Source organism: Salarias fasciatus, chromosome 8, assembly GCF_902148845.1.
Source record: "Salarias fasciatus chromosome 8, fSalaFa1.1, whole genome shotgun sequence".
NCBI lineage: Eukaryota > Metazoa > Chordata > Actinopteri > Blenniiformes > Blenniidae > Salarias > Salarias fasciatus.
Window position 1 is genome coordinate 5,765,416 of NC_043752.1, and position 23,052 is coordinate 5,788,467.

At 42.9% G+C, this 23,052-nt stretch overlaps 2 protein-coding genes across 14 annotated transcripts in view; one reads left to right on the forward strand and one right to left on the reverse strand.

Annotated features, from left to right (window-relative positions):
• The window catches only part of myocd (myocardin), a 71,823-nt gene extending 61,358 nt beyond the window's left edge, over positions 1-10,465 (forward strand). For 4 of the 10 annotated variants that reach the window (XM_030097651.1, XM_030097656.1, XM_030097660.1 and 1 more), the window contains 9 exons: positions 1,520-1,624; positions 1,711-2,036; positions 2,474-2,630; positions 2,725-3,267; positions 3,460-3,948; positions 4,473-4,616; positions 4,909-5,037; positions 6,626-6,683; positions 6,807-10,465. In XM_030097651.1, the coding sequence (XP_029953511.1) occupies positions 1,520-1,624; positions 1,711-2,036; positions 2,474-2,630; positions 2,725-3,267; positions 3,460-3,948; positions 4,473-4,616; positions 4,909-5,037; positions 6,626-6,683; positions 6,807-7,435 (2,580 nt within the window). In that variant the 3' untranslated portion in view covers positions 7,436-10,465. The remainder of the gene's footprint in view (positions 1-1,519; positions 1,625-1,710; positions 2,037-2,473; positions 2,631-2,724; positions 3,268-3,459; positions 3,949-4,472; positions 4,617-4,908; positions 5,038-6,625; positions 6,684-6,806) is intronic. The other 6 variants (XM_030097652.1, XM_030097657.1, XM_030097654.1 and 3 more) reach the window with 5 other exon arrangements.
• map2k4b (mitogen-activated protein kinase kinase 4b) lies at positions 10,463-22,830 on the reverse strand. 4 transcript variants are annotated; one of them, XM_030097663.1, is made up of 13 exons: positions 22,703-22,824; positions 20,176-20,211; positions 18,173-18,205; positions 17,068-17,170; positions 16,469-16,643; positions 16,163-16,282; positions 15,959-16,078; positions 15,778-15,829; positions 15,563-15,690; positions 14,551-14,628; positions 14,320-14,468; positions 14,157-14,202; positions 10,463-13,884 (listed from the first exon to the last, which is right to left on the reverse strand). In XM_030097663.1, the coding sequence occupies exons 1-13, from the start codon at positions 22,776-22,778 to the stop codon at positions 13,771-13,773; spliced, it is 1,230 nt and encodes a 409-aa protein (XP_029953523.1). In that variant the 5' UTR covers positions 22,779-22,824; the 3' UTR covers positions 10,463-13,770. The 4 variants fall into 4 exon arrangements, with proteins under 4 accessions (XP_029953523.1, XP_029953525.1, XP_029953524.1 ...); XM_030097665.1 differs by lacking the exon at positions 20,176-20,211 and having other exon boundaries at positions 22,703-22,830; XM_030097664.1 differs by lacking the exon at positions 18,173-18,205.
• Positions 22,831-23,052: the final 222 nt, after the last annotated feature.

Genomic DNA, 23,052 nt, shown 5'->3' on the forward strand with positions numbered 1-23,052 from the left:
TGACCGGCTGCCTGGAAGTGCTGTCACCAATAAAATGTCCTGCTGGCCATGCCTCTGGATGAAACCAAACCATCTCAGGGATGTGTTGTCTGGTCACAAGTGGGCTTTGGGGATCTGTCTAACTTTGACAGGGTGTACAAAAGGCATGAGAGCTAATAGAATTTACATGCAAAAAACAGACACATATTACAATGTATGTTAAAAATTAGCTTCCCCTCTTTGGAAGACCAGCAGCTGCCACTGCACACAACATATGGCAACTGATTTACAAAATTTTCCATTTTTGATTCATCAGCTGGATTATTTTACATCGAACCGAAAGTAAAAGTACCGAGTGTCGACAGTCCAGAACAGTGGAGCAGGTGAAAGTTGAAGTCGGTGTACATCAATCTCTCTGGGTTATGCTGTTTGCAGATGACACAGTGGTCTGGAGTGAGAGTATGAAGCCGGTTCAGGAGACCCTGAAAAATTGGCGGTTTGCATTAGAGAGGAATGAATGTGAAAATTTCTCTGTGAATGGGAAGAATGAAGAAACATCAAGGAAGCAATGTGAAAGTGTTGTTAAAAAAAACAGGAGTTTAGGTCATTTGGGTCAATTGTTTTGCTGAATCAATGTTTTGCAGCTGTATATTAGTACAGTAATATATATATATATATATATATATATATATATATATATATATATATATATATATATGTATATGTATATATATTCCTAGCCGCCCTCCTATAGCATTGTTATCCATTTTTTTGGTTTGTTTTTTTAGTTAATTTAAAAAGTATGTAACCGACTTCATTTAAAAGAGGTTAGCAAGTGGATGCCAATCAAGAGTTTGTGAAGTTATGAGTTTGACATTTGTGGAGGTCTGAACACTTTGGTTTATTTCAGGGTGGCTAAAAAGCACTTCATCTCTAAAGCTTTGGGCTATTTTATTTTTCCACCTGAAAAAACATAGCAGCTCCAGAACAGTAAGGCCAAAATGAACAACCCTGGGCTCTATGGATCAGACACTTGGCAGAATTTCGAAATACGCTAAGTCCTCCTAGCCCCCGTCTTTAGGCCAGAGATTTGAAAACCACAACTAAAAAATTGTACTTGTACCTAATAAAAACTGCACATTTAAAGTAAATTACAGCTCCTAAACAAGCTCTTATTCCTCCAACTTTCCAAGTGCAACAGGATATCAAGACTGTATGAATGTTAGCCATGGTGGTACCAGGAGACCTTTTCACAAATGGAGACAATCTGATACTTCAGAAGCAAGGCTGCTACTGGAAAGATGAAGAAGCTGGTGTCAAATTACAAGCATCTAATACCGTACATCTGGACGCAGGGTGAGCCTGCAAACTGCAAGTCAAGGGGAGTCACTTGCTGATGAAACCACTTGGATAAAGGGTGACACTTCTTTCAAGATACAGGACCCAGTCCACTTAATAAGATTCAAGTGCTTTGAGATGTCTCCTTCTCAAATGAGTAAGATCAAGCATAATCTTTTTTTTTTCTTTTACCTGTGACCAGGGCAGTGCAACCAGAGACCCACCTGACCAGAACCAGGACGAGGGGCTAAATGGTGCTAACAACAGCCAGGCTTCACCCCCAATCCCAGTTCCTGCGATTGTCAAGGTGTGTCAATCCTTGCGGTCATCTTTTTTAGACATCTACCTCCCAAGTCTTTCGTAGCATAATCTCACCTTCCTCATCCCAAACAGTCCAAGACATCAGAGAAGAACAGGCACAAAAAGCCCAAAGATGTGAAGCCCAAAGTGAAGAAGCTAAAGTACCATCAGTACATTCCACCGGACCAGAAGGCAGAGAAGTCCCCTCCGCCCATGGACTCGGCCTACGCTCGACTTCTTCAGCAGCAGCAGCTCTTCCTGCAGCTGCAGATCCTCAGCCAACAGAAGCACGCCCAAGCACATTCTCAGACGCAGCAATCGCAACAGCAGCACGTGCACACTTCACAAAGCCAGTCCCAGGCCCAGCAGAGGCAGCCTGCCTTCAGCTACCAGCCTCATCCACCATCCCACACCCACAAGTAAGATACACTGTACTGGTAATGATTGCACAGAAAACTGTTGATCGGTGTCCTCAGTCACTTTCATGGCAGATGCATAATTTTTGAATGTGTTTCATCCAGTTTTGGAAAATGAGATAAACTGGTCCAAGAAACAAGGGGATATGTTTTATCATACACCAAGATTGATTCCCAACTGTGTTGTAATCACATTAAAATGTAATTTACTCCAGGCATTCTGAAAGTGGGAACACCCTCTGCTAAAAGAGTTTTGACCATTTTAAGCCAGAGAGCAGTTGTTTTATTTATTCTGCAAAACTGAAAACAGCTCAGATTTCCACAGTTGGAGGAAAATACAAAGCAGAAGTTTATCTGGAAAGATTTTCTTTGCTCTTTGTATTGCGCTTCACTTCACCTCTGTTGTCAGTGACTAGCAGTCCTTCACTGACTCTTTCCAGAGGATCCAGCGAGCAGCTATCAGCTTGTAGTTCTGGTGGTCCATCCAGTGCATCCAACAGCAACTCGTCGTCTCCGGTCAAAAACACGTTTCCCAACCAAAGCAGCATCTCACCTGTTAAGCCTGGGCCTCTGCCAGCCAACCTGGATGACCTAAAGGTAAATCCATCCATCCATCCATTGATTCAATCTCATCCCAGCAAAGTGTTGGGTCAAATTAAATTCAGATTTCTGACTCTGTGGTCTCTGTCAGGTTTCTGAGCTCAGGCAGCACCTGCGGATTCGTGGCATGCCCGTCTCAGGCACCAAGACCGCCCTTATCGAGCGACTCCGGCCTTTTAAGGACTCCAACGCCGGCTCCTCGCCGTCGGGCTCCTCCGACATCACCACCGTCACCTTCCCCGTCACTCCGACCGGCTCCCTGTCCTCCTATCAGTCCCCATCCTCCTCCAGTGCACTGTCCCAAGGAGGGTACTACCCCTACCCCAGCACCTCCTCCACCCCGCCCATCTCGCCGGCCTCCTCCGAGCTCTCCCTCAGCGGCTCACTCCCAGACAGCTTCAGCGACGTGCCCATGTCCTCGCCGACGCAGTTCGCCCTGCAGCCATCTCCGGCCCACCTCAGCATGGACGATGGTCTGGTGGGAGGAGGCAGTGGCCTCGGAGGAGCAGGAGGCCAGAGGTTGGCAGAAGGTGGAGGCATGGATGGCCTGGAAGCTGAAAAAGATAAGATGCTGGTGGAAAAGCAGAAAGTGATCGAGGAGCTGACGTGGAAACTGCACCAGGAGCAGAGACAGGTGAGGGAACTAATCTGTTTTTGTCAGGGAATCAGTGTAAAGTTAGCCTTCCAGAGACTGTGGAATATTAACACCATGATCAAATGTTGGAACAAGAGACTCCAACCGAATGATCTGCGACCGTGAGGACGAAACTCAGTCCTTACTTGTGACATGGTTATGAAGGGAGTGTCTTTCCTTTGTGACTGTCAGGTTGAGGAGCTGAAGATGCAGCTTCACAAGAGGAAACGCTGCTACGGCGCCACACAGGACCCCGGCCCGCCCCCACCTCAGCCCTCCATGCATCACCAGACTCCAGCCATGATGGGCCAACATTTCTTCGGCGTGACAGTCAAGCAGGAACCTGTTTCGCTGTCCTCCAGCTGCCCCCTGTCCTCTCCCAAACAGCTCAAGAGCCCCTCCAACAGCTGCATGGAAGACATGGGCCACGGCAACAGCGCCAGCATGGCCGGCATGGGGGGTCCGCAATGTATGGACACAGGAGGCGCCTCTGGCAGCCCCTCCAACATGTCCGCCTTCCTCAGCCCGCAATGCTCGCCGCAAGACTCGCCCATCGGGAAGCCGTCGGGCAGCCCCCAACCCTCGTCACCACATAACCCCTACATGCTGTCCCCCGGGCCGGGCAGAGATGGCTGCAGTCACCCCCACAGCCAGGGGAGCAACAGACCCCGCAGCATGCAGGTACGAGCCGCCATCTCCACCATCTCCACCCTGTACCATGAGAACCGCTGAGTGGCGAATACCAGGTCAACATTCACCAAGCAATTACAAGAAAAAATAAAAATGTCTTGAGTTAATTATTATCTTAAAATATTTCAGTTAAGCATTTTAACATTTTAATGGAACTTAAGCACATCCTCTGCAAGAAAATCCAGTGGATAATGTTAACTCTTCCAAACCGTCAAGGCATTATTTCTCTGAAATAATTTACCATGACTTTATAGGCTAAAAAAAATAAATGAGTTATAATTGTGACCATTTAATATAAATTTGAAAGCAATATATCCAATATTTAGTCAATATTTCAATGTAGATACAAGTGCTAGCACGAGTAGCCAGCCACCTGCTAGCTATTTGTATAATTGTTAGCCTGTTGATTTAACCTGTTAACAGTTTATTTTACTGCCGTGTACACACTCTTTGTTATTTTTTGGGGGATTCGTGCTGTTTTCTTAACTTGGCCACGTTTGACTTTTGGCCGACAGCAGATGCAGCCGAAGAGCGGCGGCCCACCAGTGAACTGTTCTTATCCTCCCGACCAAAGAAACATTCAAACCTTCAACTCGACCGACTGCGGTCTCAACCACGGCGGCTCCTTCAAGGCGGAGAGCCAGAACATACAGCAGAAGGTAAATCGCCAGCGTGACGGCGACCGACAGCCTTTCTGCGGTGTTGTCACGTCGGCATCACTTGAACCACCTCACGTTCATGTAACTGTTTTCTTCTCTTCCGTTCATTCTGACTCTGTACAATTGTCCAAAGTTTCCATCACACGTTCCTTCACGCGACGGTGACGCCAACCCATCTTTTAAATAGCTAACGTGGCGAGATCATCCCACGGCAGATCCTGACCTGTAGCTCTTCTGGGTTTTCTCCCCGACGACATGCTAACGTTGCACTTTTCACTCGTTTCTCATGTAGATGTCAGTAGTGCCGTGTCCTCGGCATGTTGGCCAAAAGTGCCAGGTCTCTCCCCCTGCCTTCAGTAGCTCAGATTCAGACGCATCTGACTTAAGACAGCCCCCATGCTATGAGGATGCAGTCAAGCAGGTAAACTTCAAATCCAGTAAAGATGGCTGACCGGAGATTTGATTTATTTTTCCCCTTTTGGCGTTGCTCTAATTTCACTTTTTCTTTTGTTCTCTCCCATTTTCTTTGTCTCCTGAAGTCCATCACCTGATCTGCACCTCTTTTTTCATATATCGCTACGTTCACCGCACTAACTTTTCACCCTTTTTCTAAGTCTGAGGCGCACTGGTGTTGTCGTACTGCAAACTCTTCTTCACTGGAGGCAGAGAGAACCAGACTACTGACAGCCTGAACTGTCTGAGTCCGCCGAACAGCTCAGATCGCTGCAGGAGACAAAAAATGGCCAATCGAAGAACAGGGCTAAAATTTCTGAGAACCTTCAGATTAAGGTTTAACAGCTCAAAGGCTAAACACGCTCAAACTGTTAAAAAGGGAAAATAGCTGAAAAGTCTTCAATTGGTAAATATAGCTAAAATGCAAAATAGGTCAATTATTTTAGATTGCTAGAAATGTGTTAAACAAATTATTTGCAAAATCATTTGATTGGGTACATTTTGCTTTCGTCAAAAACAGCAAAAGTCAGGTAAAACTGTTCTTTCTCACAAGGAACATTAAAAGAACAAAAAAATACAGTCCCTAACTGCCTTCCTGAAAAGTTTGTATTGCCATTACTCCATTCTGCAAGCCTTAGACACTTGCTTGAATGCTTTCATGTTTTTGATGAATGATCCTTAAAGGGGACCTATTACACCATTCATCCATCCACTGTACCACTTAATCAGCCTCAAGGTCATTAGGGGGCTGAAGGTCATTCCAGCTAACTGTGCTTGAAAGCAGGGTGCAAAATGGACTGGACAATGCAAGAAAAGGCATTTTAGAACACAGTAGAAGCAGCATTTTTTATGATCCTATGCTGCTTATACTGTTTGTAACTGAACACCAGCCTCATTGCATGTAGGTAGGTTGGGTTTTCAGTAGACGACTATTAAGAAGTCTATGAAAGATTGGTGTCCTCTCGAGTCCGAACAGGGTTCACGGCAATTTTGTTAAAGAATTTCTTCTCTAAAGAGTCTCTGACAAAAACATATTAAGGAAAAATTAGCAAGTATCTGTCGGTAAAAGATGGTTAATGGGAATTAGTTCAGCCCCACTCAATAAGTCATCTGGTCTCCATTACAGAAAGAAACATGTTGCTTTTTTATATGCATGACTGAGAAATAAAATCTGAACTACAATTGAACCCTGTGGTACACCACAGGTGATTATCATTTGACACCTGCCTCTTTGCCTGTGACAAGTGAGAATTATGTGAAAATGTCAAGTAAGCTGTGACAAGCTTGCCTGAAGTTAGAAGACACTTATATATGTGAATATGAATACAAACACAACAACATATACAACACATATCATCTGCATCATCATCATGAGCTAAAAGCCAGAGCTGAGGAACAAATTCACAAGTGGTTCTACAACAGAAAAGGAAACTTATCGTCTGAAAAAAAACTCAGTCATCACCTAATAGGTTCCCTTTAAGGTGGTTTTACTATATTCTGAAGTGTCGTAACTCTATTCATTTAATTAAAAAGGTGATTCCTTATCACTCTTGCAGCAACTGACTCGAAGCCAGCAGATGGATGAACTCCTGGATGTGCTCATAGAAAGTGGAGGTAAGTCCCGCAGACATTAGCAGAGTCAAGGAACTGAAGTCAGACATCAATGGAAACAGAAATCTGCTCAAGAAATATCGGAACACGGGACCTCATTGCCCTACTCTCCTGTTTCTCTTCAAGAGATGCCAGCTAACGCCGGAGAGGAGAGGGAGAGGTCCTCTGTAACCAAAGTTGTGCCTCACATTACTGTGTCCCCAGGGTGTCCCGGCCTCCTCATTCCAAGGTTCCACCGCCACTACGAGCACTTGTCACCCAACCAGCTCCCTTATGACCACACGGTCAATCACATCGGCGAGAGCCACCTGGAGACCCTGCTGGGCAGCCCCGTCGGTCGGGTCGGGGAGTCGGCCCACCTTAAGGTGGCCGCCGACGACGGCGGGCAGGAAGACGAAGGGAACAGAGACGGGGACGGTTACGGCAGCCCCAACAACCAGAACCACCATCACCACCGCCACCCTCACCATCCCCAACCGGACAAAATCCTGACCAACAGAGACCTGATCGACACCCCTCTGTCGCCCGCCGGCAAGGGGCCGTTCGCCGTGCCCGAGGTGCAGGGGATGGTCAGCATGGCGTTCAGCGACACGCCGTGGGAAACCATGGAGTGGCTCGACCTGACGCCGCCCGCCTTCACCAACGCCTTCAGCGTGGCTCCACCGAGCGCGCCCAGCATCTTCAACACGGAGTTCCTGGATGTGACAGACATTAACTTGAACTCTGCCATGGACCTCCACCTAGACCACTGGTGAGCGCAGCGCCGCCGCCGCCGGACCGCTGTTATAGCAACGCATCACAAGACACCAGCTGAGAGGAGTGTGAACCGACGAACTCTTGAAACTCACACTCAACTGAATGTTCAGAGTTTAGATTTTGACTAAGTCCAAAGAAAAACTGTGGCCTTAAATGTTGACTTTGCTGTTTCAGCCATCATATCCATAATACCAGGTGCTTTTTTTTTTCACATGACCTTTGTCCTTTAACGATGCGCACAACTATCGAAGTAAGTACGGCGAGCGGAAACACGAACAATTTACCAAAAAAAAAAAAAAAGGCTACAGTGCTAAACTTTCATGCAGTATTACACCAATCAGACTTGAAGATAATTTGACAATCATTTACTTTCTAAGTCTACATTTGTTTTACTGGAAAAAAAAAAAAACACCCAAGTGGGATTGAAAGATAAAATGAATTTCGTAGTAGCGGCCATATTGTAAATATAAGGATACAAACCACAACTTAAGCGTATTGTGTAATCAGTTCCTTATTCAATGTAAATATGAGAAAATAAAGAAACCTCACTGTGCACCTCTTGCATTAATACACACTAGTCACAGTTTGCTTGCGTAGAATATGTGTGTAGGAAACTTTTTTTTTTTTAAGGATTGTTATTTTCACTATTTGGCATATTTATCCACAGGATGACATTACTGAGAGAAATGTGTTTCTCTGAGAAACCTTTGGTCTTATCACTTTTAATCTGCAGACAAACTGTGCCTTATTCACAGCATCCTCTGTATTCCCCAACTCTATAAATGACCCTTTTATAATTTTATAATAAACGGTGGTCCCCTAAAAAGCGCTGGACAGTTTAAAAAGCTGCGACACCAGCTGGTTTTCTCAGAGGAAGTTCTTTGTTTTGTGTCGGTACTTTTTATGTGCGTCGGTGTAATTATGTAACTTTTTTTTTTTTTCAGTCAGACGCAGAGTTTTTCTGACGCTTCCTTGATGTGGTCGGTGAAAAGTTGTTAGTTTTGGGGGGAATATTGGACTTTTAACATTCAAAAGAAGCATTGGTAAAGATTATATTTCAGTACTTTTTCAAACTGTCATTTCTTGAAGCAATAGAGAGATAAGAACATGACAACAATCACTGTTTTCAAACGAAAATAGAAAACTTTCATTGTGTTTTAGGATTGCGTTTACACAACAATGTTGTTCGGAGTCACTGAAAACCCGTGTTTCAGTGTTTCTTCCATTTCCTATGTGGATTGACATCGTTTTCAAAACTTTGCTGTGTGACTGTGAAACGTTTCTGAAGCAAAAAGGCAACAGCAACACCTTTTGACTTGAAACGTAGTCATGTAAACAGTCTAAATTGGACCCCTCTTTTATTTTGAAGGATTACACCTGTGCAAATGTATTTTAAACTCTTTAAAGAGACAGTTGGGAATTTTGTTTGGCTGGCGGTAAAAGCTCCGGAACACCAAATCTGTTCAGTATTCATGTTGTTTATTTGTCCAGTTCTTGGTACATGAATGCAAATAACAATAACTTCCCTTGAATTTTGTTTTCCAGCAAATCCAGCCAATTTTTTTTTTTTATTTATTTTGTGCCTTTATATTTATATGTGACCCTGTATTTACATTCCTTTCTAACAGCTTCAGAAAATGAACGTTATCCACCTCTGATGGTAACAAAATAAGTGAAAGGTATTGATGGAACCACTTGGAAAAGCCATGCTTTCTCAAATCACTATAGGAAAATCATAAGAATTGGAATTGTCTATTGCTAGCACTTGTGAATAGGAAAATGTAATATATTCAGATATTTACTGTGAATTTCGCTGATTAACGTGAGAGTCACCACTGCACCAGCACCGGTCCTGACAATCTCAAGTTTGCCGGATGTTTTTAATCAATCGGTTTGGTCATTGATTGTCTGCACATCCTCATAGTAAAACTCTTGCTTTGAGATTTTTGACAGCAGGCGTGTGTTAATTGCAAGGTTCAATCCAAGTTTTATTTTATTTTTCATTCTGTAATTGTAATGCTACCGCCAACGGCTTGTTAGCTTAAATTCCACAAACAAGGGGACCAGTTGAAACAGCTACAGTAGCTACTAGCACCTTCTTGTTGCTTTTGAAATACCAGGGTGCGATTTGCAAGGGGGGGCTGAACCACGGTTCATTGTTCGAAGTCTTCACCTTGGTTGGAATCCCAATCACGTCACTGTCAACGGCTTGGAGATGAAAAAGTACCCAATTATATTTATCCTCAACTGATTTACTTTATTCTTTTTTTACCTGTACCTCCCCAACCGAAACCCTTCTGTCAAGAAACACTATTTTAGTCGAGCCCCCCTCCCTTAAGCCTTTATCATAAATCACACCCTGGTTAACCCGTACCACTCCCCCCCCCCACCATCGGTCCCTGACGTATCCCCTGGACTTGCGGTTTTAGGGATAGCCATGCTACTCGTTATGCTTCGCTAAGCTGACCACTTCCTGTCATCAGAGGTCAAATTGCCAAGACTAGACCCGTCTGATGACTTAGTAGACGACCGTGCTTCATATGTTAACGTGGGCAGCCTCCCCACGTTGATCTGAGCTGATCGGACTAAAGTTTAGCTTTTCATAAACCTACCTGAAAGATTATGGCTTTGCAGTCACGTTCTCTGTATGAAAGGTTCTCACAATGTGTTCCAGTTTGACCAAATGTTGCTTTCCTGTTAAGTATTAAGTGTTGCACTTGCTCAATAAATTCTGTGGTCTCACGTGTCCTGATTGTACGATAAAAGCTTTTGAGTCCCGTCTTCTGTTTGGAGAATATTTACTTGTCTTTCTTGTATTAAATCCTTTGGGTTCAATATGCAATTTTTTTCTTTCCCCAATTCAAGAAAATAAAAACAAAACAAAACACACAAAAAAAATTCACATCTGACAGAAGCTTCCATGTTGCTTAGCCACTGATTTGCTTTACTATTGTACAAACCAATATTTTGCCTGCATCCCTGTATTATAAAGAAAGAAAAGAGCAATAAACATAATCACAGCAAACTCATTTCTGTAGTTACTCTTTATTCATGTCCAATTCACAAGAAGCACACAATACAGGTTTTCAATCTTTTCCATGGGAACTTTATTTGTAACCCTTGATAAAGATACAATATAATATTCATTGCCCTTAATATTATCTTATAATCTAATATGAACATTCTGGTAAATTGCAATTTGTACACCAAGTACCCTGGAGGTTCGCCAGCGGTGAGTTAGCTTCCCCACGACCGACGGACGGGATCCGGAGAGCGGCGGCGGCGGCGGCGACGACCCGACTCCCATCCGAGAGCTTTCTCAGGGGTTTGCACCATTTGCAGGTTTAACAAAAAAAGAACCGGAAAGAACAGAGAAGACAAAATTCCCATCTTTTCCCACGAAGATATGAATGTTGTCCGGTCTTCACCTGACCCGCTACACGCAGTGATAATGGTCTTTTTCAAACATGGCTGACACACGTAGAGACGTTTTAGACTGAGTACAGTCATGTATTCACACATTTACTCAGGGACTCAAACTTACTGAATTTTAAAAAGGAAATAAAAACTGTAAGATCACATTAAAATGTTCTTGTAAGTTTATCTCAAAGACATCTCATCCAATCATGTCCAATCCTGGAATCTGTCCACACTTGGCTAATTAACCCCCCTGGTTGAGAACTAGAAACATCCTGGACTTTATTTTCTTGTGTTTTATAAGCTTCGTTTTTGAGTGAACCTCATTAAGCAAGTTGACCCTTTTCTGTTTTGTAATCCCAGGTGGCCTCTGGTAAGACAGAGGACAAGGAGAGCTTTATTCAGACAGATTGAGTTAATAAAAAGCAGGGGAACTAAACATGTTCTAGAGCAGGGCAGGTAGGAACACCACCCCCCCCCTAGTGGCAGCATGTGGTGGTGTACACTGCCATAAACCAAATAGGATCTCTACAGCGTCTTCATGTTTAAAGACGACCATCAACTCTTCCGGACTGTTTGATTAGCTAGCTGGACTCTGAACTGACGTTCTGAGAGGGAACGACGACGGGCGAACCTCTTCCGTCGCCGCTACCAGCTCCAGTGTGCCGGGTAACGAAAGCATCTCCGTGGCGACGGAGGAGCCGACCGGACTACGGAGAAACATCTGGATGTTAATACGTGGTATGGCGTGGAAACATTCGAAAAATCAGTGCAAGCCAGACGGACATGCCGAGTGGAGGAGGAGCATGCTGAGTCGTCAGAGGCCTTCCACGGCCGTCGAGCAGTAACTTAGCGGAGAAGTGGACTTCCTCCTCTCGTGGTTCGCATAGAAGTGGGTAGCTTGTGATTTAGCAGCATTTACAGTCACCATTTGAGTGTGTCTTTTTCTATTTTCTTGTACAGGACTTGGAGAAACGTACTCACGCCTGCTCGCCTCTGCGGCAGCTCGCGGTCAGTGTGGATGAAGAGTCGCTCTGTACAGTGCTAAGACGGGCTGCCGACGAGGGTTAAGGCTCATTCTCAAACTGAAACATCAGCTTCCTCACGTCTCCGCCCGCCGCCGTTTTGATCGTTCGCGTTTAGGAATGCACCTTAACTGTTGAGCGGAGCCTGCCAGGAACAGCAGATTAGATGTTCTATTTACATTACACATTTACATCTGGATAGAATATCCCAAAGTAACTTTACATCAGGCAACGTAGCATTGCATCAGCTCCAGTTTGAACCAACTGACAGTTCCTCTTTCGCCCGAGTCATAAAACTGAGCTTTGGACTTGTTGAAGATTTGTCACTAGAACTTATTTTTCACTCAAAATGTTTAAAAAATATCTTAAATGAGCACCAACTGCTCTTTTCTTCATTTCAAGTCAAAGTTATAATTAAGGAGAATTTGAGTTCAGTTAGTTTCATATTCGTATTGTTTATAGTCTGAAGCTATACAAAACCAACATTTATCATGATTTTGCTATCTTAAGTGGCATGGTGCTATCACGTGTCTTACTAAATGCTTTATATTCTATTGGAAACACTAAGGTCAAAAACTTGTCATTTGGATCTAACACTATTCTATTTGCAGCGTTATTCATTAAACTTTTAGCTTTAGCTTCTTGGTCAAGCAAGACAACGACGTCAGTGACTGGAGCTAGCTTGGACTGACGATTAGCACAACGTCAAGGTTTGTTCTCAGATAGACTTTACGTATACTGATGATTATGAACATCTTGTAAAATTATGATAGTCATATTTTGTGAAGCTCGCAAACTATTCACATGGGATAAAATCATTAACAAATGCAGCATTTAAGCTAGTAAGCAGGTGTACCTTGAGAAGTATAAATATGTCCTTAATTGTCTAAGTTCAAGTGTTTTTAAAGTCTTACTTCATGAATGTAGTTCTTAATTTTGGTAACAAATTTTACTTTTTCAACTAGATTAAAACCAAAGAGCAGAGGCTTGAAATTAAAGGCTACGCTGTACAGCCGCTATGCTAATGTTGAGTTCTGCCTGAAACGAGCATGCTAGCTTTGTGACTCTGCCGGGAAGAGAACAGACGATGGTTCCAAACTGGGGCCAGCATTTAGAAGTGAGAAATATCAACGGTCTCAGTCCTTTATCAAGACAAACTCTCACACGATTGCATATTGACAAAGAAAAAAAAAAGGAAAAGGAAAAAAGTAAAGCCACACTACCGAATCCATGAGCTTTCCGGAAACAAACACTTTTTGCATACTCATTTGTTTAGAGTGAAGGTGCTTACAACAAACTGTGTGTGTGTGTGTGTGTGTGTGTGTGTGTGTGTGTGTGTGTGTGTGTGTTCTGAGACAGTAGGTCTAACGGCATACATCTGTACATGTCAACGATTCAGAGGTGATGCATACATACGGTCCACAATATACAATCCATAAGGTGGCTTTTTTTCTTTTGTTTTTTTTAAATGTTTTTTTGTTCATGAGCGTCACCGTTAAACATTTTATTTGGTAGATTCTGTAAATGTTTACAACGAGTTCAAGTATATATATTCCATATATGTATACTCCATTTTCCTCACACACAAAGATGCTTTTTTTCTTTTTTAAACTAAGACAATGTTATGTCTTCAAGCGTTTTTTTTTTTTGTTTTGTTTTTTTTTGTATTTTTCTGAACATGGAAGGTGAAATTCTTTGTAAAATGAGCTGATGGCAGGTGGAAATTCACCGATATTCTCTCATTGCACCGGGCAACTGGGACTCGGTTCCTTTTGGTTCTTTGGAACGCTTCAATGAACACGTGATCCTATCCGTAACTAAGACGTCAAGCGTCGCGCGGAGCACCGCCCACTCCCCCTCCCCTCCCCGGCCCCTCCCCCGGCAGGACCCGGTCAGTCGACGTACATGGGCGAGATGGGCGAGGCGGGGATCTGATCCAGGATGCGACACACGTAGGTGGCGACGTCCACAAAGCGCTCCTCGTACATCAGGATGAAGGGGTGTTTCTGAGAGAGGGGACAGTTCACAGCTCACCGTGTGTAAAGTTCGAGTAATTTCCCTATGGGCCACTTGGCGGAAGTAGTGAGTCACTTCAACTAGTGACTTCAACTGTCAAAAGGTTAATTTCTTTAATCTCAATCACAGGATGTCCATTGTCAATCACATTTTCAATTACATGTTTAAAGTTACTTTAGTCAAAATCTTGTAGATTACTTTTTTTTTTTTTGTGCGACCAAAGAACTCACTGCTGAAGAAGATAAACAGAATGCTGACTCACCAGAAGCTCCTTGTACTTTGGCCTTTTCGATTCATCCTTTGTAAGGCTGGACAGAAAACAAACGTTACAGGTAATCAGATTTCTGAAGACTTCCAGAGGTTCTAAGACTCTTCATTTAACGTTTCACTAACTCTAGAAGAACCGTTGAGAGAGGAGTTCTCACCATAGGTTAACAAAGTTGATGAACTTTGGGGAGAACTGTCGTTCCTCCGAGTTGCTGAGCTGAGGAGGCTCTCCTTTCACCACCTGGGTGAGCTGGTCGAACACACTATTCCACTTGGGGTACGGAAACCTTCCCGTGGCCAGCTCGTACTGAAAACAAGCCCAAACATGAGGTTTCAGATGGGATAAGTAGCTGATGATATCACTTTCCCAGGGGGAGTCCGACACTCACCAAGGTGATACCCAAACTCCAGACGTCGGATCGGACGTCGTAGCCTTGTCTGGAAGCACTGGGGTCTATCCGTTCAGGCTGCAGACGGACAAACAGACAAACTCAGAAAGGTTTCCTCACACGTATGGTCGGACATTATGGACAGAATTGATAAAAAGAAACATAAATGATGATTGCGTAATGATGATTAATTACAAAAAATAATTGATTAAAAAAATGAAAATCAGGAGTAATTGTAAAGTTGGGCAAAATGATAGTATCTTACAACTTGTGGTGTAAAAAAAAACTACTATAATCCCTTTAAATATGAAATTGAGAAGCTCTGTAAAGACTGGTGACTTTTCCCGAAAGGGTTCATCACATGTCACACAGACTCTTTAATTAATTCTAGAAGCGCAGCTCTACATGAAACCTGTTGCTCAGGTGCTTCTCAACCATCATATTAAAGTGGTGCAATGGCTCCATCCAGAGGTTCGGAGATGACATGAAGACTTTTTTTTGGTCTTGTTTTAAGGTTTTTTGGAGTAAAATGTTCAATTTTGGCAGCAAGAATTTAAAAGGCTGTAACTTAGAAAGAGTTGAAAATAAAGACATCATGTAAACAAGAAAAAGATCTAATATGACCCAATGTTTATGAATCGAGTAAGATGGCGGACATATTGGATTATGCACATTCTAAAAGAATTTCACTCCAAACAATTGAACTTTAGTGTGTAAAATTAACACTAAAGAAATGAAAGTGACTTTAAAACATGTAAAATTTAACTTTGAATTTAAAAACCTTTCATTTTAAAAATAGTGAATTTAGATGGTTCAAATTTGACTTTTAGATATTTAAAGTTTTATTTTAATCATGTGAAATAGAACTTTAAATAAGATAAAAAAAATAATCTTGAACCTTACAAAGTAAACGATGGACATATAGAAATGCGTTTCAAACATTTAAATTGAACTTTAAATTTCCAAAAAAATCAGATGTAGCCTCCTGGCGTGTGACTGTGCGGCTGCTCACCGCCATGTACGGCCTGCAGCCGGCGTCTCTGGTCTTGGCTATGGAGTCCACCAGCTGACCACTGATGCCGAAGTCACACAGCTTGATGTTCCCCCTCCGGTCCATCAGGATGTTGGAAGGTTTGATGTCTACAAATGAACAATCAACAAAAGAGAAACACAGTTAAGAGTACAGCCAAAAGAATGAAGAGGTGAAAGGAAAGAGAGAAAACTGACCTCTGTGGATTATTTTCAAGTTTTCTTTTAAGTGGTTCAGTGCTTTAACGGTCTGTTGGAGACAAAAGAAAACCTTTGGGTTAGATTTAGGGACCAGTTATATTATATTATGCAAAAATTATTTTACAGAAGAATCTTGTTCACACAACTTTTTGAGAATAAATTCGAAAGTGACACTTACTGCTAATGTTATTTTGCCTAGTATTTCCTCTGGAATGACGTCATCTAACGCACAATATACATATTTGTAGAATTTGTCTAATGAGGTAGACATAAGTTCCATACAGATCCAACAGTCACCCTGAAACAGAGAGCAGAGGTCAGTTTGTCAGCCGTATGGAATGGGGAGCGGTCTAGCAACGGATAGCGTTGGGGTTTGTCGGACCTCCCTGAAGAGGGCGCCGTAGAACTGAACGATGTAGGGACAGTCGCTGCTCCTCATCACCACGTCCAGATCCATCAAGAGCTGCTTCTGCTCCTTCTCGTCCACCGTGGAGCGAATCCTCTGGGAGACACAAGCCAAAGACTTTGTTAGCGATAGGCAATGTTAGGGTTAGGGTTAGGGTTAGCTCACCAAATGTTTATTAAAATAGGAAAAAAGTGACACTCCAGAGAAAAGGTTGGAAACCAAAGGTACCCACCAATTCTAAATGTCTTATCGGACATTAATGTTTAGGAGTGTTAAGGTCACCTTGACAGCCATGATCTGGCCCGTGGGCTTGTGGACCATTTTGTTAACAGAGCCGTACGCCCCGCGGCCGATCTCGCCGAGGTCTCGCAGGTCCTCGGCGGTGAAGTCGCAGTGCTGCTCTGGGGAGATCTTCAGCTTCCCCGATGACTCGATGCTGTGCGTCCGCAGACGCTCTCTGCAGAGGAAGTCCCAGAAGATGGAGACGGGGTCACACAGAGGACAGCGCAGGAGGAGGAGGAAGAAGAGATCAAAGGAAGGGGAAGGAAAGGTAGAGAAAAGGACAGCAGGGAGCCAGGGGAGGGACATGCATTATAGATAAATAAGGTGATGGTAAATATTTAATCGGTAATCGCTAAGCTTCTGAGAGTTGGAAACATTTATAGGGTCCAGAGGTAGTTAGACCTCTGAGGTAGATAGAAATCTTGTGTGATTTGACTGGATAGTCAAATTTGCACAAGACATTTAGGCCTCTTTCTTCCCCATTTCAAAAGGACATGTCACCTCTGAAGGTAGGACTTCTGTACCGAATATACAGTTGATCAGTCATGACCTTCAGAAAATGATCAAGTCAACTGAATGGAGTTCTGGTTTCTACTCACATGTGAGGGTTCTGGAAGGAAGGAGCCGTCGGATTGATGGGAAGCCTCGAGGTCGGTTTCACTGGAGGGTTGGCAAAATTGAGCTTGAGAGCTTTACGTTTACCTGTGTGGGGGTACAAAGACAGAAACAGATCCAGATACCCACAGCGTGCACGCCATACTGTGGGTCCAACAGCTGGTGCAAACACAGGATACACACAGTGTGATTCAAAGCTCGTCTTACCTCAGTGACATGTCTGTACATACTTGAGATAAGCCTTAATGTGTGCAAATTTAGAAGATAAAACTTTCAAAATAAAGTGTCAACACAATACTGTGCATGGGACTAAGTAATCTGAGTATTTTGGGATTATCTCAAGATCAGAGAGGAAGCACAAAATGCATTTGGAACACAAGCAAAGTACCCACATGTACAGGGGTTCCCAGTGTGAGGAAAGTCAATTCGTTCAGCTGTGTGTTTCTGAATAGGTTACATGCATCGTGTGTGCAAAGTTAATCAAGTGGTGTGCAGAGCAGTAAAGCCAAAGGTTGGCACTGGGAACTCCTGTCCACAAACATCTCCACTGATGGATTTTATGAAGAGGAGGGGGAAAAAAAAAAAGCAAATCAAACCTGAACAGTTCCCGCAAGACATCAAAGTGGCCCAACACTTCGACAGCACTTCATTCTGGCTCATGGATCTGGATATGGTTGATGGCTACAGGTGCATTCACAGCCGTGTATGACTGGAAGGATCTATTGTTGACAACTCAGTCTTGGAGATTCTCTGAAGTGCTGATTTGAAGTGTTGGGCCGTCTTTGCCATGCCCTGTCCAACCAGCTCCTGAGCGAAAACAGATCCCTTAACCTTGAAGCCCACCCGGTGCAAATGAACTTCTCTGGGCCACATCAGTGGCTGTTAAGAGCAGTGAACAGTGGACAGACTTCCCAACTACCAGAGCACCACACAGGCTGCTTCAGTGGCCTACACTGGCTTCCCCACACCCATTGTCTTCCGCATCTGAACGGGTGGCAGTAATCTGCGCGAGGACGCCACCATAGGCCACTGAGGTGTACCCACAAAGAGTAGAGATCGGTGTGCTTTGTGTGCGAGTCTAATGCTTACACTGGGGTACTCCAGACAGGCTTATCTGAAACCCTGAAGTAACAGAAAAAACATTTTACTACACGCTCTTCGGGCCTGTTCAAGTCGAATCAACAAGTTCCGTCCTTGGAGGAGTCGATCACAGGGCAGGTTCCTAGAAATGTGTTGACCTGCCAGATGAAGTGCCTTACTCTGGTGGTTTTGGCTACCTGTATTGTCTCATGCCACTTACAGTAAAAAGTAACTAATATTTAAGTATACACTACTGCATGCCATCTTGGACCACTAGATGTCTCTGTGTGACAGCAGCATGCTGCTACAGGTACCACAGAAATACCTCCGTTACTGTTGTGACAACACAAACTGAATGTTGCACAAAGTGCATGGAAACTTTATTTATTAGGGTTGAGTCAGGTTTTCGCTTCACAAGTTGCATTGTAAATGTTGATATGCTGACAGCAATATTTACAAGGTATATTGTGAAGCCCTAACAGGTTTCATATCATGGCAAAACAACTAATGGTGCGTTCACACGGGACGCGAGTAGCGCGGCGCGATTCGCCCCTGGTTGGCCGCGTGTGCATTTTGTGACCCAACAGCGGCTGCCGCTGAATTCGTGTCTCTGTTGCCGGCGGTCTGCTTTATTTGCTTGATAAAGTCCGACAACGTCGTCGTCGTGAGTCCAGGCGATGTGTCTGGATTCATAATATTTTGCAGAGGCGTTCAGAGTATGGTGAGTTTCACAATTTACTCCAGGAGCTGCGCCAGGATGAAGGACGCTTTCAGCGGTACTTCCGTCTCTCCCGGGCCCAGTTTGACGAACTGCGGTCCCGCATCGGCGCTCGCATTCCACCGGGGACTCGACCTCTCAGTAAACTCACTGTTTAACTAACAGTAAACACTGTTTCACCACAATCTGTTTACTCAGTTTACCCGGGGACCCGACCTCCTCACTAATCTTTCTCCAAGCAAGCTCCTTTTTATTCCTGTCCCGATAAAAAATACTACGAAGGGAGCTCAGGGCGAGCGCAGACCGCTGTGATCAGTTTCTCATCCATCTCTGGTGTTTCCCGGGGGCTCCGGTAGGTCATAAATGACGTCATATAGAGCGGCTCTGTGATTGGTTCGCCCCTCGCAAATTCGCTCAAAAGTTCAACATTCCCAACTTTCAGCAACGCGAGTAGAGCAGTTGGCGCGAGTAGAGCGGTGGAGCGGCCGCCGCTCAATTCGCTGAATTCTCGGCGTGTGACCACTCGCCGCTTCCTGGCCGCGCGAAAACCATATATTTTCTATGTAAATCGGCCGCCCTCGCTGCGCTATTCGCGTCCGGTGTGAACGCACCATTAGAGTTTATGAAAATTGAATATAAAGTGTTACATGGAATACTGAAGTGAAGCGACTGAAGCATCACTGTAAGTCGACTCTGTGCCAGTCAAAGAGCATCACTCAGAATGGTTAAGTGGCACAGAGACTGTTCAGAATTGGTCTTAAATGGAGGCATACTGTAAAGTGGCATATGCCAGTGAAAGGTGACATGCCAGTGGAACATTTTACCGTTATGTGAGATATGCCATTGAAAGATAACTTTAGATATAACACTATGATGTCCATATGGGACAAAACGAGGAGAACAACACGTCCAGATACCTGAAATCTGTTTATTACTGCATGAGAGAAGAAAACTTTGGCAGATTTATAGTGGCATGTCACTCAGAACTGGCATGTGTTAGATCAGGAAACATTCCCAGTTCGGGGTTCGCTTGGCGTGATGGTGTCTCATCATATGGGGGTCTGTCTACTGTGTCTACATCAGGGTTGGTCTGATTCTAGAACTCTATGGAGAGCATGCATTTTGGTGGATAATATGCAAGGTTTGTAAAATTAAAGGGAAAAAAAATTAAACTTTGCATATAGAAACAACATAACAGAAGAGGGTAGACAGGGAACATTTCTATGATCTTTGCGAAGAAACAGTTTCAGAAATATCCTTCAACAACAGTGTTGGTAAAAATAAGTGGGAATACCTGTTTCATTTTGACATCTCCAGCAGGTGTTGGTTTCTGCAAGGTTTAGATAAAACATTTGATACTAGATATCTGCCACACAGTGAGAAAATGACACTAAGATCAGCTGAAGGTTTTGTCTTAATCTGCATGTCCATTATTAAACACAAACCCTGTAAGTAAACCCATGTTTGTATAAAAAAAATAATTAACATATGATTGAACAAGCACTTTTAACATTTTCCTCTCTTCATATCTAATTGGTATAATGTAATATCAATCGCAAACAAAACAAAAATGGATGAGAGCAAATAAAAAGAAAGCTGAAGACTAGCAGAGGAGATCATCTCAAAAGAAATGCAAAAAAACAACAGCTGCACAGTAAACTGTAAATTTGTTCCAATCGCAATATATGCAATGTGTATCTTTGGAAAACTTTGGATTGGGACAAATTTTCTACAAAAAAAAAAAAAAAAACAATTTTCTGTTTGAATTAGAGAGAAATAGCACTGAAAATTGGAATCCGGTTAGAATTTTTGACGAGCATGGATTTATAGCATGTCATTTCACTAATGAAAGACTAAACAACCTTATCATATGTTCCATGTTTGCATAATAATATGTAGCCATAAATGAGTCACTACAAGCCCAAAGTGAACAGAAAAACTGACAAACCAAACCCAAAAAAAGCCTGGAAAACTACCAAATTATGAGGTTAAATTATCTAAACGACAATGAAGCAAAACATTGGGTCATTAAGAAACAACAGGAAAAAAAATAATAAAATAGCCACATGAAGCAATGTAAAATGATACAAAACAATGAGAATTTTTTTGTTTGCGATTGTTTTACTGTTTGTATTTTCTTCTTCAATATATGTATAAACTAAGCACAGTATAAGACGATTAAAATAAAAATACCAAATGTTAACACTGAATGGTACAGATTGGTAATAGATTGCTCTGAAAACTTTATCAAGGGTATTATTTTTGGCTACAGTGTTAAAAAGGGAGTCACAGTAATATATCAGTCATTAGCCAGGTACAGACTCATTCACAGGTTAACTGACTTAAGTGAGCCGCAGTTTAATTTCATTAAACACAAGTAGAAGAGCCCAGCTGAGGGGGCTGAAGTGGTCTATTTGCTCCTGACAGGGGGCTGCGGGGCGTTTGGCCTGGCTCACAGGGGGCAGATACACTTCATGTAGGCCTCAGTGCTGCTGTTAGCAGCCTGGTGCTAACAACACCAGGGAGTAACCAGCACCGTGAGCCAGCGTGGCTTCATTCTGAGACGCTTCCAGGGGAGGTGGCACCTTAAACATGGATTCAACCTGAATTCATCCTGAAAAACACTCCCGATTGCTGTCTAACTTTAAAGAAGTCTGTCTGTGCTAAACTGCTAGCCATCAAGCTAAGCAGCTACAGGGAGGCACATACCGGAAGCTGCGCCGGACAGCCTTCAGAATAAGATTAAAGGTGACCATATTGCCACATCTCTTTTCATTTCTTTAAAAATCAAGGTTTTTTTTTTTTTTTTTTTAGTTTTTAGCTATTTTGAGTTAGTAACTACCTTGTAATGACTGATTTTACTGAGCTGCTTTTTCATTTTATTATTAGGACTGAATGAACTTCAGAAAATATCACAACTTGTCAAATTATTAAACAATTAACATATTTATTATCATTTTATTATCGTACAAACAAGAAAGTAGTTATTTTTTCATTTTGAAAACTAAGATGTTATCATTGTCAGCTTTGGGATATTAGATGGGCAATGCATCAATGTTGTTTAGTAAAACGATGTACAACTAACATGATATGAGTTGATTAGATAACAAATAAAATATAACAAAAAATTGTAATTTGGCCTTGTGAATTTGTCACACTTCTAGCATTATGAATTTTCAGAAGGGGAATACAGAGTTCATGGAAGCATAATATCACTGTCGCTTTAAACTGCACAAGTAAGCATTGCTAACATAATACAATATATTTGTTATAAAATATGGGCCTCACTTTGAGTTAAATCAGATAACTTCCAAATCAAATATGGGTGTTTTCTTTTATTGTGAGCTTAAATAATAGATATCTTTAAATCAGACAAATATTTGAATGAGTTTGAGTTGGTGAAATTAAAAGTAGAATATTTATAAAGTCTTACATAAAAGATTAAAACAGAAATACTTTATTAACCCCTACAGTAATGCTATTTTAGTTGATTAGATGGGTACAATACATTTATATATATATTGATATGAAATGAAAGAACTGCCCTATAGTTTAGAACAATATCAATTTAGTCACGAATAGATTATTGTTGTATGGATTTATTGTCATAATTTAGCTTCACTTTTATTTTGAAGGCGTAAAGCGGAAGCACTGTTTTCCTGTCTGAACATGACGGCTCCTCCCGCCGCGAAGCTAAAAAGCTATATGTCTCTGGAACCCCACCGGGTTTGCGGGAGTACCGGGGCGGTGAGGCCAGCGGAGGCCGGAGGAGGCCGGTGGATCCCGGTGGGGGCCCGGGAGAGGCCGCCGGGCTCGCCTACCTTGCATGCTGCTGCTCTGCGTCTGCTGGTGGAGCTGGTGCGACGTGGAGTTGCTGTTCGGACTGGGAGTCGCCATTGTTGTGTTGGAGTCAGGCAGCAGCGCTCAGGCTGCAATGCAGAGAGAGAGGGAGGAGGGAGGGGGAGGGGGAGCGAGAGAGAGAGAGAGAGAGAGAGAGAGAGAGAGAGAGAGAGAGAGAGGAAGGGAGAGAGAGGAGAGAGAGAAAGGAGGGAGGGACTGCAAATAATCATTATCATATCGTTATCGACATAATTATTTACTCTTATTAGAATTATTGTTTTTTTATATGCATATATGTTTATTTGTAAATGTTTGAAATGAACATAAACCA